This window comes from Mobula hypostoma, chromosome 4 (assembly GCF_963921235.1).
Source record: "Mobula hypostoma chromosome 4, sMobHyp1.1, whole genome shotgun sequence".
Lineage (NCBI taxonomy): Eukaryota > Metazoa > Chordata > Chondrichthyes > Myliobatiformes > Myliobatidae > Mobula > Mobula hypostoma.
In genome coordinates this window covers 8,080,649-8,106,534 of record NC_086100.1, presented here as the reverse complement: position 1 = coordinate 8,106,534, position 25,886 = coordinate 8,080,649, and the positions used below count along the sequence as shown (strand labels likewise).

Below are 25,886 nucleotides of genomic sequence, written 5' to 3'. Positions count from 1 at the left end.
GACTATAAGACATAGGAGCAGAATTAGGCCATTTGGCTTATCAAGTCTTCTCTGCCATTCCATCATGACTGATTTATTTTCCCTTTCCACTCCATTCTTCTACCTTCTCCCATAACCTTTGACCTTATCAATCTTCCTCATCAAGACCTTATCAATCTCCACTTTAAATATACCAAAAGACGACCTCCACGGCCAACTGTGGCAATGAATTCCACAGATTTCCACGCACCCTCTGGCTAAAGAAATTTCTCCTCATCTGTTTTAAATGGTACGTCCCTCTAGTCTGAGGCTGTGCCCTCTGTTCTGAGACTTCTCCACTATAGGAAACATGATCCCTATATCCACTCTATCTAAGCCTTTCAATATTCGATAGGTTTCAATGAGATCTCCCCCAATGCTTCTAAACTCCAGTGAGTACAGGCCCAGAACCATCAAATGCTTCTCGTGTGTTAATCCTTTCATTCCTGGAATCATTCTCATAACCTGCTCTGCCCTTCTCTAATGCCTGCACATCTTTTCTTAGATAATGGACCCAAAACTGCTCATAGTGCAGTCTGATTATTACCTTATGAGGCCTCAGTATTGCATCCTTGATCCTTATTTTTCTCATGTTTCTAAAATAAGGAAATAACTAAAAAAAATCCTTATGACACAGAAACCATTTTGACCCATCGAGTCGATGCGGATCAGAGAGCAATCTCACTCTACTAGTAATTTTCTCTGCAGCCTATTCTCTGCATGTTCAGAGGCTGCTTGGCCTGCTGAGTGTTTATGACATGTACTGATTTTCTTGCTGATCTGTGACCAGCTTTTTCTCCACACGCCTTACTTACATTTCATAAAGTACAAATCTAAAATTAACAATTTAACCATCTAAAATATCCTCTGGGTCATTTTTTAACCATTTCTTACTCCTCACCCCAGACATGCTCTGTTTCCCCCCCCCCCCACCGCCATTGCACAGAAAATACAAAATCCTAAAAGCACATACCACACTCAAGAACAGTTTCTTATCCCACTGTTGGAAGACTATTGATTGTTTCCCAGTACAATACCAGACATCCCACCCTGCAAAAACTCATTTCAGGGAGGTAGCACCATCAATTTGCGGGAGACTTGCGGGAGACTTCCGGGAGACGTGTGATGTCTGCGATAGAGTAGCTCCTTAGCAGCTGGCCAGCTAGTTTAAATAACGTTAGCTGTGCTAATGAACGAATGACACCTGTTAAACCCATCTCAACATGTCTTTTACAGTCTCAGCCCACCATGGGCAATAGAAAAGTCACTGTTGCAAACAGTGCAGCGAGCAACACTGTCATTATTTTGACCCCTATTAGGCAGGGGTACACTTTAGTGTAGTCTGGGGTGACATGCGTTTTATATTTTTTTTGGAACACTCTACAATGGCGCGCTCTCTCTCTCGTTGTTGCTCGCGCGCTCTCAAGTGCTCTCGCTTGCTCTCTCTCTCGTGCGCTCTCTCTCCCTCTCTCTCTCGCTCTCTCACTCGCACGCTCTCGCTTGCTTTCTCTCTCGCGCTCTCTTGCGCGCGCTGTCTCTCTCATGGTCGCTCTCGTACTCTCTCTTGCTTTTCTCTCGCTTGCGCTCAAAAAAATTGATCTCCGTGATATTGTATATAATTTGCAGGCATCAGGGAGCCACTATTAATATGCGGGAGACTCCAGGAAGTTCCGGGAGAGGTGGGATGTCTGCCATACAATGGACTTAGGCCTCAAAATCTCAGCCTTCATGGCCTTGCATCTTATTGTTGCCTACACATGAATTGTGTATGAATGAATTGTTGATGTTTTAGGCAAAGATCCTTAATCAGGATTCCAGCGTCAGCAGAATCCTCTGTTTCTGGTGTAACTTTTCCCTTTGTACGACCTCAATGTACTGACATCATGAAATGAGCAAAATTTTTCACTGTACTTCAGTATATAGGACCATAAGATATAGCAGCGGAATTAGGCCATTTGGCCCATCGAGTCTGCTTCACCATTTCATCATGGCTGATCCAATTTTCCTCTCAGCCCCGATCTCTTGCCTTCTCCCTGTATCCCTTCATGCCCCGACCAACCAGCAATCTACCAACCTCTGCCTTAATTATACATACAGACTTAGTCTGCACAGCTGCCTGTAGAAACAAATTCCACAGATTCACCACTCTCTGGCTCAAGAAATACCTCATCATCTCCATTTTAAAAGGACAGCCCTCTATTCTGAGGCTGTGTCCTCTCGTCTTGGACTCTTCCTCTCCACATCCACTCTATCAAGGTCTTTCACCATTCGATTGGTTTCAATGTGGTCACCCCTTGTTCTAGCGAGTACAAGACCAGAGCCAGTAGATGTTCTTCATAGGACAAGCCATTCAACCCTGGAATCACCTTCGTGAACCTCCTTTGACCCTCTCCAGATTCAGCACATCCTTTCTAAGATAAGGGGCCCAAACCTGCTCACACTGTAATACTGATACATCTGACTTTATCTTCTTCTCAAAATTCAGGCAGAATTCAATCATATTATGATCACTTACCCCTAAGGGTTCTTTCACCTTAAGCTCTGTAATCAATTTCAGTTCATTGCACAATGCCCAATCCAGAATAGTAGATCTCTTCTTGAGCTCAACCACAAGCTACTCTAAAAAGCCATCTTGTAGGAATTCTAGAAATTACCCTTCTTGGAATCCAGCTTGATTTTCGCAATCTACTTGCATATTGAATTGCCCATTTCTATAACAACGTTGCCCTTTTGGCATGCCTTATCTATCTCCTGTTGTAATTTGTAGAACACATCGTTACAACTGCTTGGGGATCTGTATACAACCCAACAGGGTCTTTATACCCTTGCAGCCCTTAGCTCTATCCACATTGATTCAACACCTTCCCACCCTATGTCACCTCTTTGGTTTCATAGATTTGATTTGATTTCATTTTTTACCAGCAGAGCAATGCCATCCCCTCTGCCTTCCTGCCTGCCCTTTTGATACAATGTGTATCCTTGGACATTAAACTCCCAGCTACAATCCTCTTTCAGCCATGATTCAGTGATGCCTACAACACCATGCCTGCCAATCGGTAACTGTGCTACAAGTTGATCGACCTTATTCTGTAGACTGCGCACATTCAAACATAACACCTTCATTCCTGCATTCACCCTTTTCAATTTTATCCACATTTTACATTGCAGCTCTGACATTTACCCTGTCACCAGCCTCGCCTTGCTAGGAGTCTCACAACACATTGCTTCCATTACCTCATCCTCAGCATCATCACTCCAGTTCCTATCCCCCTACCAAATTAGTTTAAATCCATCCGAACAACTCTAGCCAGCCTACCCACAACAATATTAGACCCCTTCAGATCCAGTAATACAGGACCTGTACATCCCTTTGTACAGGTCATACCTTCTCCAGAAGAGATTCCAATGATCCATAAATCTGAACCTCTGCCCCTGGCACCAATTCCTCAGCCTTGCATCCACCTACCATATCATTCTATTCTTCCCCTCACTGTCACATGGCACCGGCAGCAACCCAGAGATTACTACCCTGTGGGTCCCGTTTCTCAGCTTTCTACCTAGCTCCTTAAAATGACTCTTCAGGACCTCCTCAGCTAGTCTATTGTCATTGGTGTCAATATGTACCAAGACTTCTGGGGGCTTATCCTTGCCCTTGAAAATACCATGGACACGATCTGAGAAATCCCTGATCCTGGCACCAGGGAGGCAACATACTATCTGGGTGTATCACACAACCTCGTCTCTGTCCTCTGACTAAGGAATCTCCTATTAACTCTGCAGTCCTCCTCACCTCTCTGCTCTTCTGAGCCACATGACCAGACTCAGTACCAGAGACCCGGACATAGTGGCCCCCACTGGTAGATCGTCCCCCTCAATAGTGTCTACAGTTGTATAATTGTTATTGAGGGGAACAGGTACACAGGCTGTGCTTCTCCCCTCCTTTTCCTCACAGTCACCCAGTAAACCTGTCTCCTGCAACCTGGGGGTGACTACCTCCCTGTAGCTGGTCACTCCTCAAATCAGAAAAACTGCCGCAAAACTCTACCTTCAAAATTTCGATATCTGACAATGATAAATTAATTATCTTAAACCTATGCCTTCTGCTTGCAGGTAACCTTTTGCTATGGGAAAAACTTTACTACAGCATACCATCCCATTGCTCCCCTGTCAGGTCTAGTTATTCCTCTCCGCAAAGCAATTTCACCCCAGGCATCAGGACATATGCCAGTGATATTAAAACTGACTGTGATTCTAATCATTGACCTGAAATATTAGATCTGCTTCTGACTCCACAAAAGTTAGGGTCATAGAAAAGTATAACACAGAAACAGGCCCTTTGGCCCATCTAGTCTGTGGTGAACCATTTAAACTGCCTACTCCCTGACTTGTTCAGAAATTAATACTGTAAGCTTGCTAGAACCATGTTTCTAACATGCAGTATATTGATTTAGAATTTAATCATTTAAATTACCTTTATGTTGGAGCTTCTTGGAAAATGAACTGTCTGTGATCCATATAGCCAGGAGGGTCCCTGGTTGCCATTCCTTCTCCAGACATCTCTTTCTGTCAGATTCTCCTGAATCACCACCTTAAGTTCATTTTGGGTCTCCAATCCCAACATGTGATACCAGAAGTCGATGCATATCTCTCCAGACGCGGTGAATTCCACACTCTCCAATCTGATCAGCTGTGATGGTACCAAGTTGCTGGCCTCTTGGTAAAGGAAGTAGCCACCTGTGTGTTCAAACACGATGAAAACCCATTCACTCAGAGGTACATAACTCTATAGTCAACTTAAAGATTCAAAGGTTAGCTTTTTTAGCTACATGTACACAGTGAAATGCGTCATTTGTGTCAACGACCAACACAGTCCGAGGACGTGCTGGAGGCTGCCCACAAGTGTCACCATGCTCCCAGCGCCAACATAACATGCCCACAACTTACCAACTCCAACCAGTACTCCTTAGGAATGTGGGAGAAAGCCGGAGGGTACAGGCAAGCATTATTCACTGTTGGGTCCAGGATATGAAACTGTGGAAGGAAAACGGTGCACCTGAACAAAATCCCCATGGTCACAAGGAGAGCAGTTCTGGGCCCCTTATCCAATGCTGACATTGGAGAGGGTTTAAAGGAGGTTCACGAAAATGATTCCGGGATTGAAAAGATTATCATATGAAGAGCGTTTGATGGCTCTGGGCCTGTACCCACTGGAATTTAGAATAATGAGGGGTTGACCTCATTGATACCTATTGAATGTTTATAGGCCTTGATAGAGTGTATATGGTGAGGATGTTTCCTATCGTGGAGAAGACTAAGGCCAGAGGACACAGCCTCAGAATAGAGAGACATCCACTTAGAATGGAGATGAGGAGGAATGTCTTTAGCCAGAAGTTGGCGAATCTGTGGAATTTGTTGCCAGAGGAAGCTGTGGAGGCCAAGTCATATTTAAAGCAGAGGTTGATCAATTCTTGATTGGTCAGGGATGAAAGGATACAGAGAGAAGGCAGGAGATTTGGGGCTAAGAGAGTAAATGGATCAGCCATGATGAAATGGCAGACCAGACTCGATCGGCCAAATGGCCTAATTCTGCTCTTACATCTTATGGAGAAACTCCTTACAGACAGCAGCAGGAATTGAACCCTGATCATTGGAGCTGTAAAAGGGTATGCTAGCTGTGACACTAAGACCATAAGACAAAGGAGCAGAAGTAGGCCATACGGCCCATCGACTCTGCTCCGCCATTTTATCATGAGCTGATCCATTTTATCCTATTTAGTCCCACTGCCCCACCTTCTCACCATAACCTTTGATGCCCTGGCTATTCAGATACCTATCAATCTCTGCCTTAAATACGCCCAATGACTTGGCCTCCACTGCTGTCCGTGGCAACAAATTCCATAGATTCACCACCCTCTGACTGAAAAAATTTCTTCACATTTCTGTTCTGAAAGGGTGCCCTTCAATCCTGAAGTCATGCCCTCTCGTACTAGAGTCCCCCATCATGGGAAACAACTTTGCCACATCCACTCTGTCCATGCCTTTTAACATTCGAAATGTTTCTATGAGGTCTCCCCTCATTCTTCTAAACTCCAAGGAATACAGTCCGAGAGCGGACAAACGTTCCTCATATGTTAACCTTCTCATTCCCGGAATCATTCTCGTGAATCTTCTCTGTACCCTCTCCAATGTCAGCACATCCTTTCTTAAATAAGGAGACCAAAACTGCCCACAGTACTCCAAGTGAGGTCTCACCAGCGCCTTATAGAGCCTCAACATCACATCCCTGCTCCTATACTCTATTCCCCTAGAAATGAATGCCAACATTGCATTCGCCTTCTTCACCACTGACTCAACCTGGAGGTTAACTTTAAGGGAATCCTGTACGAGGACTCCCAAGTCCCGTTGCATCTCAGAACTTTGAATTCTTTCCCCATTTAAATAATAGTCTGCCCGTTTATTTTTTCTGCCAAAGTGCATAACCATACACTTTCCAACATTGTACTTCATTTGCCACTTCTCTGCCCATTCTTCCAATCTATCCAAGCCTCTCTGCAGACTCTCCGTTTCCTCAGCACTACCGGCCCCTCCACCTATCTTCGTATTGTCAGCAATCTTAGCCACAAAGCCATCTATTCCATAATCCAGATCATTGATGTACAATGTAAAAAGAAGTGGCCCCAACACTGATCCCTGTGGAACACCACTGGTAACCAGCAGCCAACCAGAATAGGATCCCTTTATTCCCACTCTCTGTTTCCTGCCAATCAGCCAACGCTCTATCCACGTATGTAACTTTCCCGTAATTCCATGGGCTCTTATCTTGTTAAGTAGCCTCATGTGTGGCACCTTGTCAAAGGCCTTCTGAAAATCCAAATATACAACATCCACTGCATCTCCCTTGTCTAGCCTACTGGTAATTTCCTCAAAAAGTTGTAATAGGTTTGTCAGGCAGGATTTTCCTTTAAGGAATCCATGCTGAGTTCTGCCTATCTTGTCATATGCCTCCAGGTACTCTGTAACCTCATCCTTGACAATCGACTCCAACAACTTCCCAACCACCGACGTCAAGCTAACAGGTCTATAATTTCCTTTTTGCTTCCTTGCCCCCTTCTTAAATAGCGGAGTGACATTTGCAATCTTCCAGTCTTCCGGAACCATGCCAGAATCTATCGACTTTTGAAAGATCATCGCTAATGCCTCCGCAATCTCCACAGCTACTTCCTTAAGAACACGAGGGTGCATTCCATCTGGTCCAGGAGATTTATCGACCTTTAGCCTATTCAGCTTCCTGAGTACTTTCTCTGTCATAATTGTGACTGTGCACATTTCTCTTCCCTGCCACCCTTGAGTGTCCGGTATACTGCTGTCTTCCTCAGTGAAGACTGATGCAAAATACTTGTTCAGTTCCTCTGCCATCTCCTCATCTCCCATTACAAGTTCTCCAGTATCATTTTCGATCAGTCCTATATCTACTCGCACCTGTCTTTTACTCTTTATATACTTGAAAAAGCTTTTAGTATCCTCTTTGATATTATTTGCTAGTTTCCTTTCATAGTTAATCTTTTCTCTGTTAATGACCTTCTTGGTTTCCTTTTGTAAGGTTTTAAAAACTTCCCAATCCTCTGTCTTCCCACTAATTTTTGCTTCCTTGTATGCCCTCTCCTTTGCTTTAACTTTGGCTTTGACTTCTCTTGTCAACCACGGTTGCATCCTTTTTCCACTCGAAAATTTCTTCTTTTTTGGAATATACCTGTCTTGCACATTCCTCATTTTTCGCATAAACTCCAGCCACTGCTGCTCTGCCGTCTTTCCCGCCAGTGTCTCTTTCCAGTCAACTTTGGCCAGTTCCTCTCTCATGCCACTGTAATTTCCTTTACTCCACTGAAACACCGACACATCAGATTTCGGCTTCTCTTTTTCTAATTTCACAGTGAACTCAATCATGTTATGATCACTGTCTCCTAAGGGTTCCTTCACCTCAATCTCTCCAATCACCTCCGGTTCATTACACAATACCCAATCCAGTACAGCCGATCCCCTAGTGGGCTCAACAACAAGCTGTTCTAAAAAGCCATCTCACAGACATTCTACAAATTCTCTCTCTTGAGATCCAGGGCCGACCTGATTTTTCCAATCTACTCGCATGTTAAAATCCACCACAATTATCATAACACTGCCCTTCTGACAAGCCTTTTCTATTTCCAGTTGTAATTTGTAGTCCACATCCCTGCAGCTGTTTGGAGGCCTATAAATAACTGCCATCAGGGTCTTTTTACCCCTGCTATTCCTTAGCTCAACCCATACTATGCAGTTCCAATTTAACTGTGTTCTCGAAAGGACAGAGTTAAAACAGTTGAATAACACACCTGACTTGTGTGATTGACTTTTTTTGTTTCAGACGTTGAACAACATAAGCCAACATTGCTAGCGACAGTATGATGTGTGGTGGAGAGTATATTGACTGCTTGCATCACAGCCTGGTATGGGAACACCAATGCCATTGAATGGAAAATCCTACAATAAGTAGTGGATACAGCCCAGTCCATCACTGATGAAGCCCTCCCCACCATTGAGCACATCTATACAGAGCATTGTCACAAGAAAGCAGCATCCAACATCAAGCACCCCCACCATCCAGGTCATGCTCTCTTCTTGCTGTTGCCATCAGGAACCTCAGGACTCACACCACCAGGTTCAGGAACAGTAATTACCTCTCAACCATCAGGTCCTACACCACTGGGTTCAGGAACAGTTATTACCCCTCAACCATCAGGTTCCACCCCACCAGGTTCAGGAACAGTAATTACCCCTCAATCGTCAGGTCCCACACTATCAGGTTCAGGAACAGTTATTACCCCTCAACCATCAGGTTCCACACCACCAGGTTCAGGAACAGTAATTACCCCTCAATCATCAGGTCCCACACCACCAGGTTCAGGAACAGTTATTACCCCTCAACCATCAGGTCCCACACCACCAGGTTCAGGAACAGTTATTACCCCTCAATCATCAGGTCCCACACCACCAGGTTCAGGAACAGTAATTACCTCTCAACCATCAAGCTTTTGAACCCGAGGGGATAATTTCACTCAGCTTCACGTGCCCCATCACTGAATTGTTCCCACAACCTATAGATTCACTTTCAAGGACTCTTCATTTCATTTTCCCAATATTCATTGCACATTTACTTATCATTATTATTTTGTTTGTTCTTTTTTCTTTTTCTATTTGCAGTTTGTTGTCTTTTATACATTGGTTGTTTGTCTTGTTCATTGATTCGATTGTGTTTCTTTGTACTTACTGTGATTGCCCGCAAGAAAATGAATCTCAGGCTGGTAAATGGTGACATATATGTACTTTAATAATACACTTACTTTGAACTTTGACACTGTTACCCCATAAACAGATAAAAAAAGGGTGATAATATGATTGTACCTGAGAGTTTTGCTATTTCACCTGAGTAGGAAGATTATGGGTTCTGTATTTGACTCAAGAGGTATGTGCTTTTGATCGAGAAACCTTACCTACGGCATGTAGCATAGCAGGTAGTGTCATGCTACTGCAGCACCAGTAGTTAGCAATTCCCGCTACTGCCTGTAAGGAGTTTGTAATTCTCCTCGTGACCGCGTGGGCTTCCTCCAGGTGCTCCTGTCTCCTCCCACAGTCCATAGACGAACTGGTTAGGGTTAGAGTTAGTAAGTTGTGGGCACACTGTGCAGGCTGCCCGGCTCAATCTTTGTTGATTTGATTCGATGCAAAGGGCACATTTCACTGTATATTTTGATGTACATGTGCCAAATAAAAATAAGGCCCGTAGAAAGGTCACTGACTGCAGTGTGCCATCACCACAGGATAAAGAAGCAGGCAGGAAAAATCATTGCAGACACTACCCACCCGGCAAACTGCCTTTTCCATAATCTCCTTTCTGGAATGCACTATCCGGCTATTAAAACAAAACCTCATACCATTTAAAACATTTCTTCCCCAGGCAGTTAATATGATCAACCATTTTAGTTACCCAATTACCCACCCCCCTCTATCTGTTACCAACGTCACTCCACTGCAATATCAACACTTTAAACCACTTTTCACAATGCCATTAACATTGTACGTATATGCTAGTGTTTATATATTTATGCACATTTTATTCTATATCCATATTTTAAAATTTATTTTTATATAATTCTTTATAATTGAGGAGGATGAGGAGAATCTTCCGTCCTTGGACACTTTACACCGCACGCTGTCGGAGCAGTGCTGCCAGGATAATCAAGGACACGACCCACCCAGCCAACACACTTCTCGTCCCTCTTCTCTCTGGGAGAAGGCTCAGGAGCTTGAAGACTCGTAAGGCCAGATTTGGGAACAGCTTCTTTCCAACATGTGATAAGACTGCTGAACGGATCCTGACCCGGATCTGGGCCGTACCCTCCAACCTGCCTCTCCGTTTTCTTGCTCTACCTTACTTTCCCTTTTCTATTTTCTATTTATGATTTATAATTTAAGTTTTTACTATTTACTATCGATTTGTACTTCAGGGAGCGCGAAGCGCAGAATCAAATATCGCTGTGATGATTGTACGTTCTAGTATCAATTGTTTGGCAACAAAGTCATAGTAATAGTCATACTTCATTGATCCCGGGGGAAATTGGTTTTCGTTACAGTTGCACCATAAATAATAAATAGTAATAATACCATAAATAGTTAAATAGTAATATGTAAATTATGCCAGGAAATAAGTCCAGGACCAGCCTATTGGCTCAGGGTGTCTGACCCTCTAAGGGAGGAGTTGTAAAGTTTGATGGCCACAGGCAGGAATGACTTCCTATGACGCTCTGTGTTGCATCTCGGTGGAATGAGTCTCTGGCTGAATGTACTCCTGTGCCCAACCAGTACATTATGTAGTGGATGGGAGACATTGTCCAAGATGGCATGCAACTTGGACAGCATCCTCTTTTCAGACACCACTGTCAGAGATTCAGAGAGACAATAAAGTAAAGTAATTGATGAACGTTGTTTTTGGTTGCTTGTCACACCCTGACCTGCTCACTGCAGCAAGTTCCTGATCCATGTAAAGGTATATGGTGAATAAAGTTGATCCTTCATCCTTGAAGCTGCCTAACATGCTGAGTATTTCCAGCATTTTCTGTTTTTGTGCAGCGTGATTTAATATTGGGAAAAAGAATGAGGAGAAACAGCACACTTTAAAGATATAATTCTAAAATGGGTGCAGGGACAGAGAGACCTGGGAGTTTGTACCCTCAGTGGGCACCTACATCAGGTGTCTCCTGCACTTGATGAAGTGGCCACTGACTGTATGTTCACGGTTTTCTGCTACTGTAGCCCAACCACTTCAAGGTTCAATGTGCTCTATGTTCAGCGATGCTCTTCTGTAGACCCCTCTTGTAACGCCTGGTTATTTGAGTTACTGCCACCTTCCTGTCCACTTGAACTTGCCTGGCCATTCTCATCTGACCTCTCTCATTATCAGGACATTTTCACCCACAGAATTGCCTCTCACTGGATTTTAAAAAAAAAAATTTCTCACCATTCTCTGTGAACTCTGGAGACTGTTACGTGTGAAAATCACAGGAGATCAGCAATTTCTGAGATACTCAAACCACCCTGTCTGGCACCAACAATTATTTCATGGTCAAAGTCACCGAGATCACATCTCTTCCCCATTCTGATGTTTGGTCTGAACAACAACTGAATCTCTTGACCATGTCTGCATGCTTTTATGCATTGAGTTGCTGCTACATGACTGGCTGATTAGATATTTACATTAACAAGCAGGTGTACCTAATAAAATGGCCACTGAATGTATGTATAAATCTCTGGGGTTAACGGACATTCTGCAATCAGTGCTGAAGGATCTCACCTCCATCTGGGTAATCTTTCTCTGGACCGGTTCCCAACGTTGGCGTAGCATGCTTGCTTCTTATCCAGCTTCCATCGTCACTTTCACAGGGCTGGATCCAGTCACAAAATGGCTTTGCATTGTTGTTGAAATCACATCTTGTGATGTAATCTACAGAAACACAATTGAAATGTGCTACTTTTATTTTCTACTTCTTTGCAGAGACTGATAAACACAGTCAGCAGGAGAACAGAAGTTCCTAAGACAATAAGACACAGGCATAGAATTAGGCCATTTGGCGTATCGTGTCTGCACAGCAAATCCATCATGGCTGATTTATTTTCCCTCTTAATCCCATTCTTCTGCCTTCTTCCCAGAACCTTCGATGCCCTTAATAATCAAGAACCTATCAACCTCTGCTTTATATACACCCAATGACTTGGCCTCCACAGCCATCTGCAGCGCGGTTGAATTCCACAGATTCACCCACCTCTGGCTAAAGAAGTTCCTCCTCATCTCTGTTCTAAATGGACGTCCTTCTATTCTGAGGCTGTGCCCTCTGGTACTAGCCTCCCCCACTATAAGAAACATCCTCTCCACACCCACTCCACCTAGGCCTTTCAATGCTTAATAGGTTTTGAAGAGATTCCCCTGTCATTCTTCTAAACTCCAGCAAGTACAGGCCCAAGACCAACAAATGCTGTTCATGAATTAACCTTGTAATTCTTGGAGTAATTCTTGTGAACTCCCTCCGGACTGTCTCTGATGCCAGCACATCCCATCTTAGACAAGGGGCCCAAAACCGCTCACAATACTCCAAGTATACTCCAAATAAGTGCAGTTACAGAGAAAGCGCAGCAGTGCCTCTACTTCCTTAGCAGTTTGCAGAGATTTGGCGTGACATCTAAAACTTTGACAAACTTTTATAGATGTGTAGTGGAGAGTATACTGACTGGCTGCATCACAGCCTGGTATGTAAACACCAATGCCCTTGACTGGAAAAGCCTACAAAAAAAATAGTGGAAATGGCCCAGTCCATCATGGGAAAAGCCCTCCCAACCATTGAGCACATCTACTGTTACAAGAGAGCAGTGTCCACCACCCATGCCATGCTCTGTTCTCACTGCTGCCTTCGGGAGCCAGGTACAGGAGCCTCATGACCCACACCATCAGGTTCTGGAAAGCTATTACTTCTCAACCATGAAGCTCTTGACCCAGAGGGGATAGCTTCATTCACCTTCACTTGTCCCATCACTGAACTGTTCCCACAACCAACGGACTCACTTTCAAGGACTTTTCATCTGATGTTCTCAATATTTATTGCTTATTTATTTATAATTCTTATTTCGTTCCGTCTGTATTTCCAAGGTTGGTTGTCTTCTGCACTCTAGTTGAAGACCCAAGTTGGTGCAGACTGTCATTGATTCTGTTATGGTTACCATTCTATAGATTTATTGAGTATGGCCAAAAGAAAATGAATCTCGGGGTTGTATATGGTGACATATATGTACTTTGATAATAAATCTACTTTGAACGTTGAAGTGCGGTTTGACCAATGACTTATAAAGCCTCAGCATCACATCCTTGCTGAAGCTTTATAGTATTCTATTCCTCTCAAAATGAGTCCTAACATCGCATTTCCCTTCCTCACCACCAACTCAACCTGCAAGTTAACCTTCAGGAAATCCTGGACAAGGATTGCCAGGTCCCTTTGCACCTCAAGCCCTCTGTACTTACAACATCCTTGTGAATGTTTCCTGTGCTCTCCCCAGCTTGGACACAGCTGCGTGGAACAATTATTTATTTATTTTGTTTATATAGGGATACAGCGCGGAATCGGCCCTCTGAGTCACGCTGCCCCAGCAACCCCGAGTGAAGAGTGTGTTTGCATTCAGTAAATCTCTGCCTCGGGAGGGTGACAGGTGACAACAGCGGTGTACAAGAACTATAGATCAAGTGGACAGCCAGAAACTATTTCCCAGGCTGGAGGTGGATAATACTGGAGGGCATAATTTTAAAGTGATGGGAGGAAAGTATGGGCGGGTGTCAGAAGTCGGGTTTTTACACAGAGAGTGGTGGATGCATGGAGCACCCTGTCAAGGATGGTGGTACAAACAGATACATTAGGGACAGTTAAGAGGCTCTTAGAAAGGCACATGGAAGAAAGGACAATGGACAGCTCTGTGGGACAGAAGGGTTAGATTGATCGTGGATCAGGTGAAAAGGCTGGCATATCATCGTGAACCAAAGGGTCTGTACGATGCTGTGTTCTACGATCTAATGTGAGCAAAAGGGATTTGTGTAACACACACTAAACGCTTAAGTAACACAGCAGGTGAGGCAGCATCTACTGAGAGGAATAAACAGCCGACATTTCGGGATGATGAAGGGTCATGGCCCAAAACCATGACTGACTTTCCCCCACCAGAGGTGCTGCCTGACTCGCTCTTTGTGTGTGCTACTCAAGATTTCCAGCACTGGCAGAGCCTCTTGTGCCTGGGATCAGTGCAGATGGGCAAAAAGGTCGACATGATAGGCAGAATGGCCCATTCCTCCATTGTACAGATCTACAATCCTATGACCAATATGTCAGGATGGTGTGTGAAAGGAATCTGTGGCACTGCTGCCCTATCCTTCATTGTAATTGAGGTCTTAAAATTGGGAAATGTTCTGAGAATTGGCGAGGTGAGTAATTGAGGAGAGTTTTGTAGAAGGCCAGCACTGCAATGGTTAGAGCAAAGAATGTTTGGGGTTGTGGATGTGATACCAATCAACCTCACCAGCAACTTTACATCAGGTGTCTAGATAAGTACACGGTACAACAGAGGGATCTGGGAATACAGGTCCATAATTCCTTGGAGGTGGCATCGCAGGTTGGTAGGGTTGTAAAGAAAGGTTTTGGCGCATTGACCTTCATAAATCTGAGTACTTAGTTCAGGGGTTGGGATGTTATATTGAAGTGGTGAGGCCTAATTTGGATTATTGTGTGCAGTTCTGGCCACCCATCTATGAGAAAGATATCAGTAAAATTGAAAGAATGCAGGGAAAATTTATAAATTCCAGAGTGCCCCAAGCCGTAATAGCCAGTCGGTGGTTCAGTGGCCTCCACACCGGACTTTGAGACAAGTGGTCCCAGGTTCAAATCCGGCTGACTCCTTGCACACTTTCCATATACGCTGGGTTGAGCCTTGAGCGAGCAACTTGGCCTCGTAAAAAAATACAGACAAGTGCTAAAGAAACTTCTGTCTGAAGCGTCACAGGGTGCAGAGAGGAGCAAAAACAAACAAAAACTGCTACGCTACCCTAACAATGAACTACCTGCTGACCTTCAGTGCAGAGGGAGGTTGTTTTCTTCAGCGAAGAGAGAAACAGAGTATCAGTTTCCTTACTGAGGACAAGAAGAGCATTCCTGGATCATAAGGAAACATTCTATGAAGAAAATGCACTCATCTCTCAAAGTTCATAGATGATAACAGGGCTGATTGATTCGCTTGAGTCATCAGGGTGATTGGGGAAAGCAACACAAGGAAATCTCAAATGAGTTACAAGGAGAGGTTAAGTAGCTTAGGTCTTTATTCCCTGGAACTCAGAGAATCGCGGAGTGACCTGATAGATGTATATATGAACACAAGGATCGTAGACGGGGTGACAGCACTCAGTTCTTCCTCCCATGAGGGGCAGGCGACAAAAAAGAGGGCCAAGGTCTAAGATCAGAAATGAGAGATTTAAAAAAGGACACTGAGGGCAGCTTCTTCATGCAAGGGGCAGTGCATATTTGATTCAAGATTCAAGATTGTATCATGTCATTTCCAGTGCACAAGTGTAAAAGAGAGCGAAATCATTGTTGCTCTGGGTCTGGTGCAGCACAAGTAAAACATCGATAATAATAATAAAACACACAAAATATGCAGTACTGTGCAAAAGTCTTAGCACATATTACTGTATATAGCTCAAGTGCCTGGGATGTTTGCACAGCACTGTATACATATTGTACTGTACTGCTGCTGTAAAACAAATTTCACGACACACGTGAGCGATGATAAACCTGATTCTGATATGGGTCTCTGTTGTGGACTGAGAGTGGGAAGGGGGCAGGGAGAGGGGAATCACAGTTGGGAAAAGAGGAAGGTAGAGGGAAGGGAGAGGGAAGCACCAGAGAGACATTCTGTAACAAATTGTTTGCAATCAAGTTACCTTGCCTGGTGTCTTAGGGCTGGGTGTGTCTGTATCCATGCTGACCCCACCCCTGGTACCTCTTCTCTGCCACAACTCTCCACTTCGCCATCCCAACATGCTTTGCTCCCGCCAGGTTTACAAACTTGCTCTCCACTCTACGATGACAAATACAGTACTGTGCAAAAATCTTAGGTACCCTAGCAATATATGCTTAAGACTTTTGCACAATGCTGTATAAATATATAAGATAGCTTATATACAAAGATTGTATGTCCATAGAGTGATACTAGGCACAGGAGTGTCTGTACATAAGGTGACTCTGACAGGAAATGATAAAGTAGTGGTGGTATTGGGGGTGTGGAGGGCTGGGTTAGTGGGTGGAGGTGTTGATCAGCCTTACTGCTTGGGGTAAGTAACTGTTTTGAGTCTGGTGGTCCTGATGTGGATGCTACATAGCCTCCTCCCTGATGGGAGTGGGACAAACAGTCCATGAGCAGGGTGGGTGGGGTCCTCCATGATGTTACTGGCCCATTTCTGGCACCTCTCTGTAAATATGTCCGTGTGGGTAGGCTGATGCCACTGGTGAGTTGGGCAGTTTTGACTACCCATTGTCGAGCCTTCCTGTCTGCCACAGTGCAGTTTCCATACCCTGTGGCGTTGCAGCATGTCAGAATTCTCACTACTATGCATCTGCAGAAGGTACTAGGTATTTAAAAAGGACATCCACGCTCTCACCACCCTCTGAGTGAAAAATTCCCCCTCATGTTCCTCTCAAGTATTTCACCTTTCTCCCTTAATCTATGACCACTAGTTCTAGTCTCACCCAATCTCAATGGAAAAGGCCTGTTTACATTTACCCAACCTATACCCCTCATAATTCTGTATACCTCTGTCAAATCTCCACCCATTATCCTACGCTCTATGAAATAAAACCCTTATTCAACCTTTCCCTATTACTCAGGTCCTGACATCATCCTTGCAAATTTTCTCTGTATTCTTTCAATTTAATTGATATCTTTTCTGTAGATAGGTGACCAGAATTGCCCACCACACTCCAAATTAGGCTTCAACAATGTCTGAAACAACTTCAGTGTAACATCCCAACTCCTGTACTCAGTGCTTTGGTTTACGAAGGCCAATGTGCCAAAAGCTCTCTCTATGACCCTATCTGCCTGTGACGCCACTCTCTATGAATTACGGATCTGTTTTCCCAGGTCCCTCTCTCCTACCACCCTCCTCAGGGCCCTGCCGCTCACCATGCAAGGGTTACCCTGGTTTTATTAACTAGCCTGAATTAACTCCAAAATGCTAACCAAATTTACCAATATGAAGACTGATAGTTCAGCTGTTTTTGACCTACCTGCTCCTGGAATCCAGGCGTTCAGATTGTGGATAGTTTAACTGTTTTTGGCCTACCTGCAGCTGAAATCCAGATGTTCAGATTGATGTTAGTTCAGCTGCTTTGACCTACCTGCACCTGGAATCCAGATGTTCTGGTTCTTTTGTTTGCGTGAATTGTTCTTCTCACTGTGTGTTTAATAAAATGTGTTACTTCTCAGTCTTGAAGCATTTGAACAGTTGCACACTTTTCAACAAATCAAATCTTATCTTTATCCTGATTAAGATCAGATGGATTCCCAGTTTTGTTATAGTTTATTTTATTTATTTTGAGATACAGTGCAAAACAGGCCCTTCCAGCCCAGCAGAGCAACCCACCTATTTAACCCAGTTTAATCACAGGACTATTTACAATGACCAATTAGCCTACTAAGCAGCAAATCTTCAGACTGTGGGAGGAAACCGCAGCACCCGGAGGAAACTCACGTGATTCACAGGAGAATGTACAAAGTCCATACAGTCAGCGCTGGAACTGAACTCTGAAGCCCAGACTGCCCCAAACAGTAATAGCTTCACTGTAACCGCTATGCTACGTCAGTGAGATCCTCGCACATTATTCTAAATTCTGATGAGTGCAGGCCCATCTTCCAAATACTCCTCATATGTTCACTCCTTAATTCCTGGAATCATCCTTGTAAACCTTCTCTGGACTCTCTCCAATGACAACACATCCTTTCTGAGATATGGGGTCCAAAACTGTTGACAATACTCCAAGGGCAAGCTCAGCATTATCTCTTTGTTTTTATATTCTATTCCCCTTGAAATAAATGCCAACATTGTATTTGCCTTCTTTACCACAGACTCAACCTGTAAATTAACCTTCTGGGAATCTTGCGTGAGGACTCCTAAGTCCCCTTGCAGCTTTGATGTTTGAACCTTCTCCCAACTTAGATAATATTCTGCCCTATTGTTCCTTTTACCAAAATGCATTGTCATACATTTTCCAACACTGTATCGCATCTGCCGCTTTTTTGCCCATTCTTCCAATTTGTCTAAGTCCTTCTGCAATTTCTTTGCTTCTTCAGTACTGACTACCCTTCCACTTACCTTTGTTTCATCCAGAAACTTTGCCACAAAGCCATCAATTCCCTTATCTAAATCATTGACAAACAATGTGAAAAGTATCGGTCCCAATATTTAAATATTGACTCCCCCCCCCCCAAGGAATATCACTAGGCATTGGCAGCCAACCAGAAAAGGCCCCTTTTATTCCCACTCGCTGCCTCCTGCCTGTCAGCCATTCCTCTATCCATGCCAGTATCTTTCCTGTACAGTCACAGGACTTTATCTTTTTAAGCAGCCTCATGTGTGGCACCTTATCAAATGCCTTCTGAAAATCCAAGTAAATGACATCCACTGCCTCTCCTTTGTCCACTCTGCTTGTTACTTCCTCAAAGTACTCTAACAGATTTGTCAGGCAAGATTTCTCATCACAGAAACCAAGCTGACTTTGACTTATTTTATCATTAGTCTCCAAGTACCCTGAAACCTCGTCCTTAATAATAGACTCCAACACTTTCCCAAACACTGAGGTTAGGCTAACTGGCCTATAATTTCCTTTCTTTTGCCTTCTTCCCTTCTTAAAGAGCGGAGTGACATTTGCAGTCTTCCAGACCTCTGGAACTATGCCAGAATCAAGGGATTCTTGAAAGATCATGACCAATGCATCCGTTATCTCTTCAGCAACCTCTCTCAGGACTCGGGGGTGTAGTCCATCTGGCCCAGGTGACTTATCCACCCGAAGACCTTTGAGTTTGTCTGGCACTTTTTCCCTTTGTAATAGCAATGGCACTCACTCCTGCTCCCTGACACTCACGGACTTCTGGCACACAGCTCGTGCCCTTTCTTGTAATACCACAGGCTCTTGTTCAGCAGCCTCGTGTGCGACACATTATCAAAGGAGTTCAGAGAATGCAAGTAACCAACATCCACTGACTCTCCTTTGTCTATCCCGCCTGTTACTTCCTCAAAGATTTCTGACAGATTTGTTGGGCAAGAGTTCCCCTGGAAGAAATGCCACCAGCAGGGCGTTGTTCATATGTTTATTTGACAGTGAAGCAGCAAATGAAGATAAAAATTAAACTGAACTTACATTTCCCCTGGTGTAATGCTTTGCCACAACTGGGCTCCAGTTAGCAGGAACAAAGGCAAATGAATGCCCCTCATTCTCAGTCTATGGTTCAGAGATGTAGGTTCATTGCTGACTCTTACAGCTGTGCCCAGAGAAGTCACTGCATGCTGCAGTTAATGATCAGCAATAGGTTAGGTGATAATAAAGCGCAAAAGCATTAACGTCGACAACCAATTCCTGAGCATGACCTGAGGAAGGTAAGTGATTGGCAGACAGAGTTTTATTGTCTTTGTGATAAGGCTATTGCGCCAAGTTCAAATTCAAGTTCATTGACCTCTGACTGTATATATATATATATATAAAACCAAACAAAATAGTGTTCCTCCGGACCATGGTGCACCCACAATATATATTTCACGCACAACATTTAAAACAAAACATTACCACAATAGAAGATGTCATCCAAAGTGTATGAGTGTGCTTCTTCTTTTCCCACTATGCCGTTGTGTGCGGACATTAGGGCAGCAGTGAAGGTCCTCCATCTCCAGCGGTGCTCACGGCTTCCTTCACTGTGTCTGTAGCTTCCTCTTCGCTCACTGCCTGTCAAAAGAGCTTTGGCCAGTGGTCGATCTGGACATCGGCAGCTTCAAGAGCAGTGGACTTCAATCAGGTCCACTCCTTGGGAATAAAAGGCAGCAGTAAAGAAGAGCTTTGACCAGTGACCAAACGGCATTTGGGATTGAATAGTAAGAGCAAATTAAAGGAAGGAAGGGACAAGCACAACGGCCATCATCTGAGTGGTAACCTTGAGGCTTTGGCTCTTCGAGGCTTCAGAGAAGAGAGGCTTCACTTAGACAAAGCAAAGGAAAGAAAATCTCAAGGTTTTTCATTCTCTTCTTTACATCTGCTCAGCTAGGACAGACGGGGTGATAGGCAGGGTAGTGGAATTCTTCTCTATCGGGATGTGGGAAGGTAGGGAGACCTCCAATGTCCCTGGCCACAACAACAGTACCCTCACCACAGTAGACCTGCGGAGAGCTAAGGTACCGGTGACCCCTGTTTCCATCCAGGGGGTCAGTGTGGACATGGTGGAGGGTTACAAATACCTGAGGATACGAATTGGCAATAAACTGGACTGTTCAAAGAACACTGAGGCTGTCTACAAGAAGGGTCAGAGCCGTCTCTATTTCCTGAGGAGACTGAGGTCCTTTAACATCTGCCGGACGATGCTGAGGGTGTTCTATGAGTCTGTGGTGGCCAGTGCTATCATGTTTGCTGTTGTGTGCTGGGGCAGCAGGCTGAGGGTAGCAGACACCAACAGAATCAACAAACTCATTCATAAGGCCAGTGATGTTGTGGGGATGGAACTGGACTCTCTCACGGTGGTGTCTGAAAAGAGGATGCTGTCCAAGTTGCATGCCATCTTGCACAATGTCTCCCATCCACTACATAATGTACTGGTTGGGCACAGGAGTACATTCAGCCAGAGACTCATTCCACCGAGATGCAACACAGAGCGTCATAGGAAGTCATTCCTGCCTGTGGCCATCAAACTTTACAACTCCTCCCTTAGAGGGTCAGTCACCCTGAGCCAATAGGCTGGTCCTGGACTTATTTCCTGGCATAATTTACATATTACTATTTAACCATTTATGGTTTTATTACTATTTATTATTTATGGTGCAACTGTAACAAAAACCAATTTCCCCCGGGATCAATAAAGTATGACTATGACTACAACTATGACTATAACTACGAGAAGTGCATCCAGCTGCAGCTTCTAACAATCCACATTAAGGAGTTGGAGCTGGAACTGGATGAACTTCGGATCATTTGGGAGGCTGAAATGGTGATAGCTAGGACATATAGAGAGGTAGTTACACCCAAGGTGCAGGACACAGGAAACTGGGTGACAGTCAGGAAGGGGAAAGGGGTTAAGGAGCCAGTGCAGAGTACCCCTGTGTCCATCCCCCTCAACAACAGGTATAGCACTTTAGATACTGTCAGGGGTTGACTAACCAGAGGAAAGTCACAGTGGTCAGATCTCTGTCACTGATTCTGTCTCTGTGACTCAGAAGTGAAGGTGGGGGAGCAGAGGCACGTTGTGCTGATGGGGGACACATTAGTTTGGGAACGGACAGGAGGTTCTGTAGGCAAGAATGAGATCCCTAGATGGTATCTTGTTGCCTCCCGGGTGCCAGGGTCTGGGATATCTCAGACTGAGTCCTCACCATTCTTAAGTGGGAGAGTGAATAGCTAGAGGTCATGGTCCAGGTAGGTGCCAATGACATAGGTAGGACAAGTGAGGAGGTTCTGCATAGGGAGTTCGGGGAGATAGATGCCAAGTTAAAGGGCAGGACCTCCAGGGCTGTGATCTCAGAATTGCTACCTGTGCCACGCGCTAGTGAGGCCAGAAATAGGAAGATTATACAGTCTAATGTTCAGGGTTGCACTTTGTATCAGAGGGGTAGGAAGGTAGGCAGAGGGAGTGGTGTGGTTCTACTGCTAAAAAAAGGCATTGAATCAGTAGAAAGATGTGACATTGGATCAGAAGATGTTGAATCCTTTTGGATTGAGTTAAGAAACTGCAAGGGTAAAAGGACCCTGAAGGCAGTTATATACAGGCCTCCTGGGGGATGTGGACCACAGATTACACTAGGAAATAGAAAAGGTGCATCAAAAGAGTGATCTTATGATAGTCATGGGAGCTTTTAACATGCAGGTCAATTGGGAGAATCAGGTTGGTAATGGATCTTAGAAAGTGAGTTAGATGAATGCCTACAACTAGGAGGCGTTAGTAATGATCTTTCAAAAATCATTGGACTCTGGCATAGTGCCAGAGGACTGGAAAACTGCAAATTTCACTCCACTCTTTAAGAAGGGAGGAAGGCAATAGAAAGGAAAGGAAGTTATGGAATATTTGGAGACACAAGACAAGATAGTACAAAGACAGCATGGTTTGCTTAATGGAAAATCGTGCCTGACAAACCTGTTGGAACTCTTTAAGAAGATTACAAAGATGATAGATAAAGGAGATGCAGTGGACTTTGCATATTTGATTTTCAGAAGGCCTTTGATAAGGTGTCACACATGAGGCTGCATGACAAGCTACGAGCTCATCGTATTACAGGAAAGATTCTAGCATGGATAAAGCAGTGGCTGATTGACAGGAGACATAGAGTGAGAACAAAGGGAGTCTTTTCTGGCTGGCTGGCAATAAGTAGTGGTGTTCCATGAGGTTCTGTGTTTGGACCGATTCTTTTTACATTATATGTCAATGATTTGGATGATAGAATTGATGGCTTGTTGCAAAGTTTTCAGATAATATGAAGATTGGTAGAGGGGCAGGGAGGTTTGAGGAAATAGAGAGGCCATTGAAGGACTTAGACAGATTAGGAGAATGGGCAAAGAAGTGGCAGATTGAATACTGTGTTGGGAAGTGTATGGTCATGCACTTTGGTGGAAGAAATGAAAGGGTTGAATATTTTCTAAATGGAGAGAAAATACAAAAAAAACTGAAGTAGAAAGGGACTTGGGAGACTTTGTGCAGGATTCCCTAAAGGTTAATTTACAGGTTGAGTCTGTGGTGAGGAAGGTAAATGCAATGTTCTCCTCTGACCTCTATCGCTCATTGACTGTTGTGCATGAAAATCCCAGGAGATCAGTAGTTACTGAGACAGCCAAACCACCCCATCTGGCACCAACAATTGTTCCACAGTCAACATCACTTCAATCACATTTCTTTCCCATTCTGACGTTTGGTCTGAACAACAATTGAACCTCTGGACCGCGTCTGCATTTCAAGTGGACTAGAATATAAAAACAAGGATGTAATGTTGAGCACTGGTGAGACCTCACTTGGAGTATTGTGAGCAGTTTGGGCCCCTTATCTTTGAAAGGATGTGCTGAAACTGGAGAGGGTTCAAAGAAAGTTCACGAAAATGATTCCAGGATTGAAAGGCTTGTTATATGAAGAGTGTTTGATGGCTCTGGGCCTGTACTCACCAGAATTCAGAAGAATGAGGGGTGACCTCATTGAAACCAATTGAATAGTGAAAGGCTTTGATAGAGTGAATGTGGAGAGGATGCTTCCTATGGTGGGACAATCTAAGACCAGAAGACAGCCTCAGAATAGAGGGGCATCCTTTTAGAATGGAGATGAGGAGGTATTTCTTTAGACAGAGCAATGAATATGTGGAATTCTTTGCCACAAGCAGCTGTGGAGGCCAAGTCTTTATGTTTTTTTTAAGGCAGAGGTTGATAGATTCTTGATTGGTCAGGGTATGAAGGAATACAAGGAGAAGGTGGAAAAATGGGGCTGAGAGGAAAGTTGGATTTGCCGTGATGAAATGATGGAGCAGACCCAATGGGCCAAATGGCCTAATTCTTCTCCTACATCTTATGGTGTTCTGGTCTAAGCAAGCAGAAACTTAGGAATACCGTTGCTCACAGATGTGGAAGGATTCTTCATTGTCGGTTCTGCAACAGTTTTGTTTGACCACTCAGGGTTGCTAGCCCTGAGCTGAACCCCCGAACCTGGAGGACCGGTGGACCAATATTAGTCTGGCCTCTACCCTTTGACCTGTTTGGCATAGGTGACCCTACCAAGTTCCAAAGCATAAAGCCCTGACTCCAGCCAACATAGGTCTCTGAGACATTGAGGTACAAGCCTCCAAACAAGGTTGTGGTCCTCTTGGAGGTGTTAATGCGCAGCACAAGTAAACAGTAAACAATAAACAGTACACTGTTCCAGTGATGAGACTTCGGTGGTGGTAGGGTACTCATTAGTCTCACAGTCTGAGGGAAGAAGCTGTTCCCAGTCTGACAGTCCTAGTCCTGATGCTCCTGTATCTCCTTCCTGATGGTAGTGGGTCAAAGAGATTGTGGGATGGGTGGTAGGAATCTCGTTACACTCTAAACTGTGTTAATGCTTATCGATGCCTCATGGTCAGTGGGCTAAAATGACACACTCAAATGCTGGAGCAACTCAGCAAGTCAGGCTGAGGGGAGGGGAATAAACAGTCGACATTTCCAGCTGAGACCCTTTATCAGGATTGGATGTGAAAGGAGAAGAAGCCAGAATAAGAAGGTGGGCAGAGAGAATGTAGAAGCTTGCAGGTGATGGGTGAGATCAGCTGAGGGGGAAGCTTGGTGGATGGGGGAGTAGGGTGAAGCATGAATTTGGGATGGGATAGGTGGAAAAGGAAAAGGGCTGACAAAGAAAGAATTTGATCAATTGCAGTGGAGAATGGGAGAAGGCGAAGGAGGAGAGGAACCGAAGTGGTGCTGAGCAGGTATGGAGAATGAAGGGGGAAATCAGAGTGAGGAATGGAAGGGAGAAGGGGGAGGGGACAGAAATTAAACTTCATGCTGTCAGGTTGGAGGCTACCCAGACAGAAACTGAGGCACTGTTCCTCCAAGAGGAGTTTGGCTTCATCGTGGCAGTTGAGGAGGCCAAGGACAGACATGCCAGAATGGGAATGGGAGGTCAAATTGAAATAGGTGGCCACCTGGAGACCCTGACCTTCCTGGCAAATGGAGTGATGGTGACACTGCCCGAGCGCTGAGTTTCTCCAGACTGTCGTGTGTGCGTGCTGCTCAATATTTCCAGCATCTACAGAATCTCTTGTGTCAATGGGCATTTTCTACCTTGTATGAATCTATGATGATCTTCTAACTCATAGAACATAAAAGGGTGTGACACGATGTTGAGCCAAATTAATTAAATCAATAATCTAATTCCTTCTGCCTTCACAATGTCCATTTCAAGGTTCAAGGTAAGTTCAATCATTGAATTTTTTCCTGCATTTTCCTGTTGAATGCTCTAACATGCACTCAGTGGCCACTTTATTAGGTACAGGAAGTAACTAATAAAGTGCCGACGGAGAGTATTTCTGTATGCTCGTGGTCTTCTGCTGCTGTAGCTCATTCACGTCCAGGATGAACGTATTCTGTGTTCACAGATGCTCTTCTGCACACCACTGTTGTAACACGTTGTTATCTGAGTTGCTGTCGCCTTCCTGTCAGCTTGAACCAGTCTGTTCATTCTCCTCTGACCTCTCTCATTAACAAGGCATTTTCACCCACAGAACTGCAGCTCACTGGATGTTTTTTTTGTTTTTTGCACCATCCTCTGTAAACTCCAGAGAGTGTTCTTCGTGAAAATCCCAGGAGATCGGCAGTTTCTGAGATACTCAAACCACCCCATCTGACACCAACAATCATTCCACGGTCAAAGTCACTCAGATCACATTTCTTCCCCATTCTGATGTCCGTTCCGAACAACAACTGAAGCTGTTGATCATATCTGCATTATTTTATGCATTGAATTGCAGCTATATGATTAGATATTTGCATTAACGA

At 44.3% G+C, this 25,886-nt stretch overlaps 1 protein-coding gene across 1 annotated transcript in view; it reads right to left on the bottom strand.

The window, feature by feature from the left end:
* The window catches only part of LOC134345114 (uncharacterized), a 154,722-nt gene extending 135,034 nt beyond the window's left edge, over positions 1 to 19,688 (bottom strand). The window contains exons 1-4 of the mRNA XM_063045289.1: positions 19,545 to 19,688; positions 17,526 to 17,581; positions 11,900 to 12,049; positions 4,490 to 4,752 (exon numbers count right to left, since the gene is read on the bottom strand). Of these exons, the coding sequence (XP_062901359.1) occupies positions 4,490 to 4,752; positions 11,900 to 12,049; positions 17,526 to 17,581; positions 19,545 to 19,618 (543 nt within the window). The 5' untranslated portion in view covers positions 19,619 to 19,688. The remainder of the gene's footprint in view (positions 1 to 4,489; positions 4,753 to 11,899; positions 12,050 to 17,525; positions 17,582 to 19,544) is intronic.
* Between the last annotated feature and the right edge of the window lie 6,198 nt (positions 19,689 to 25,886).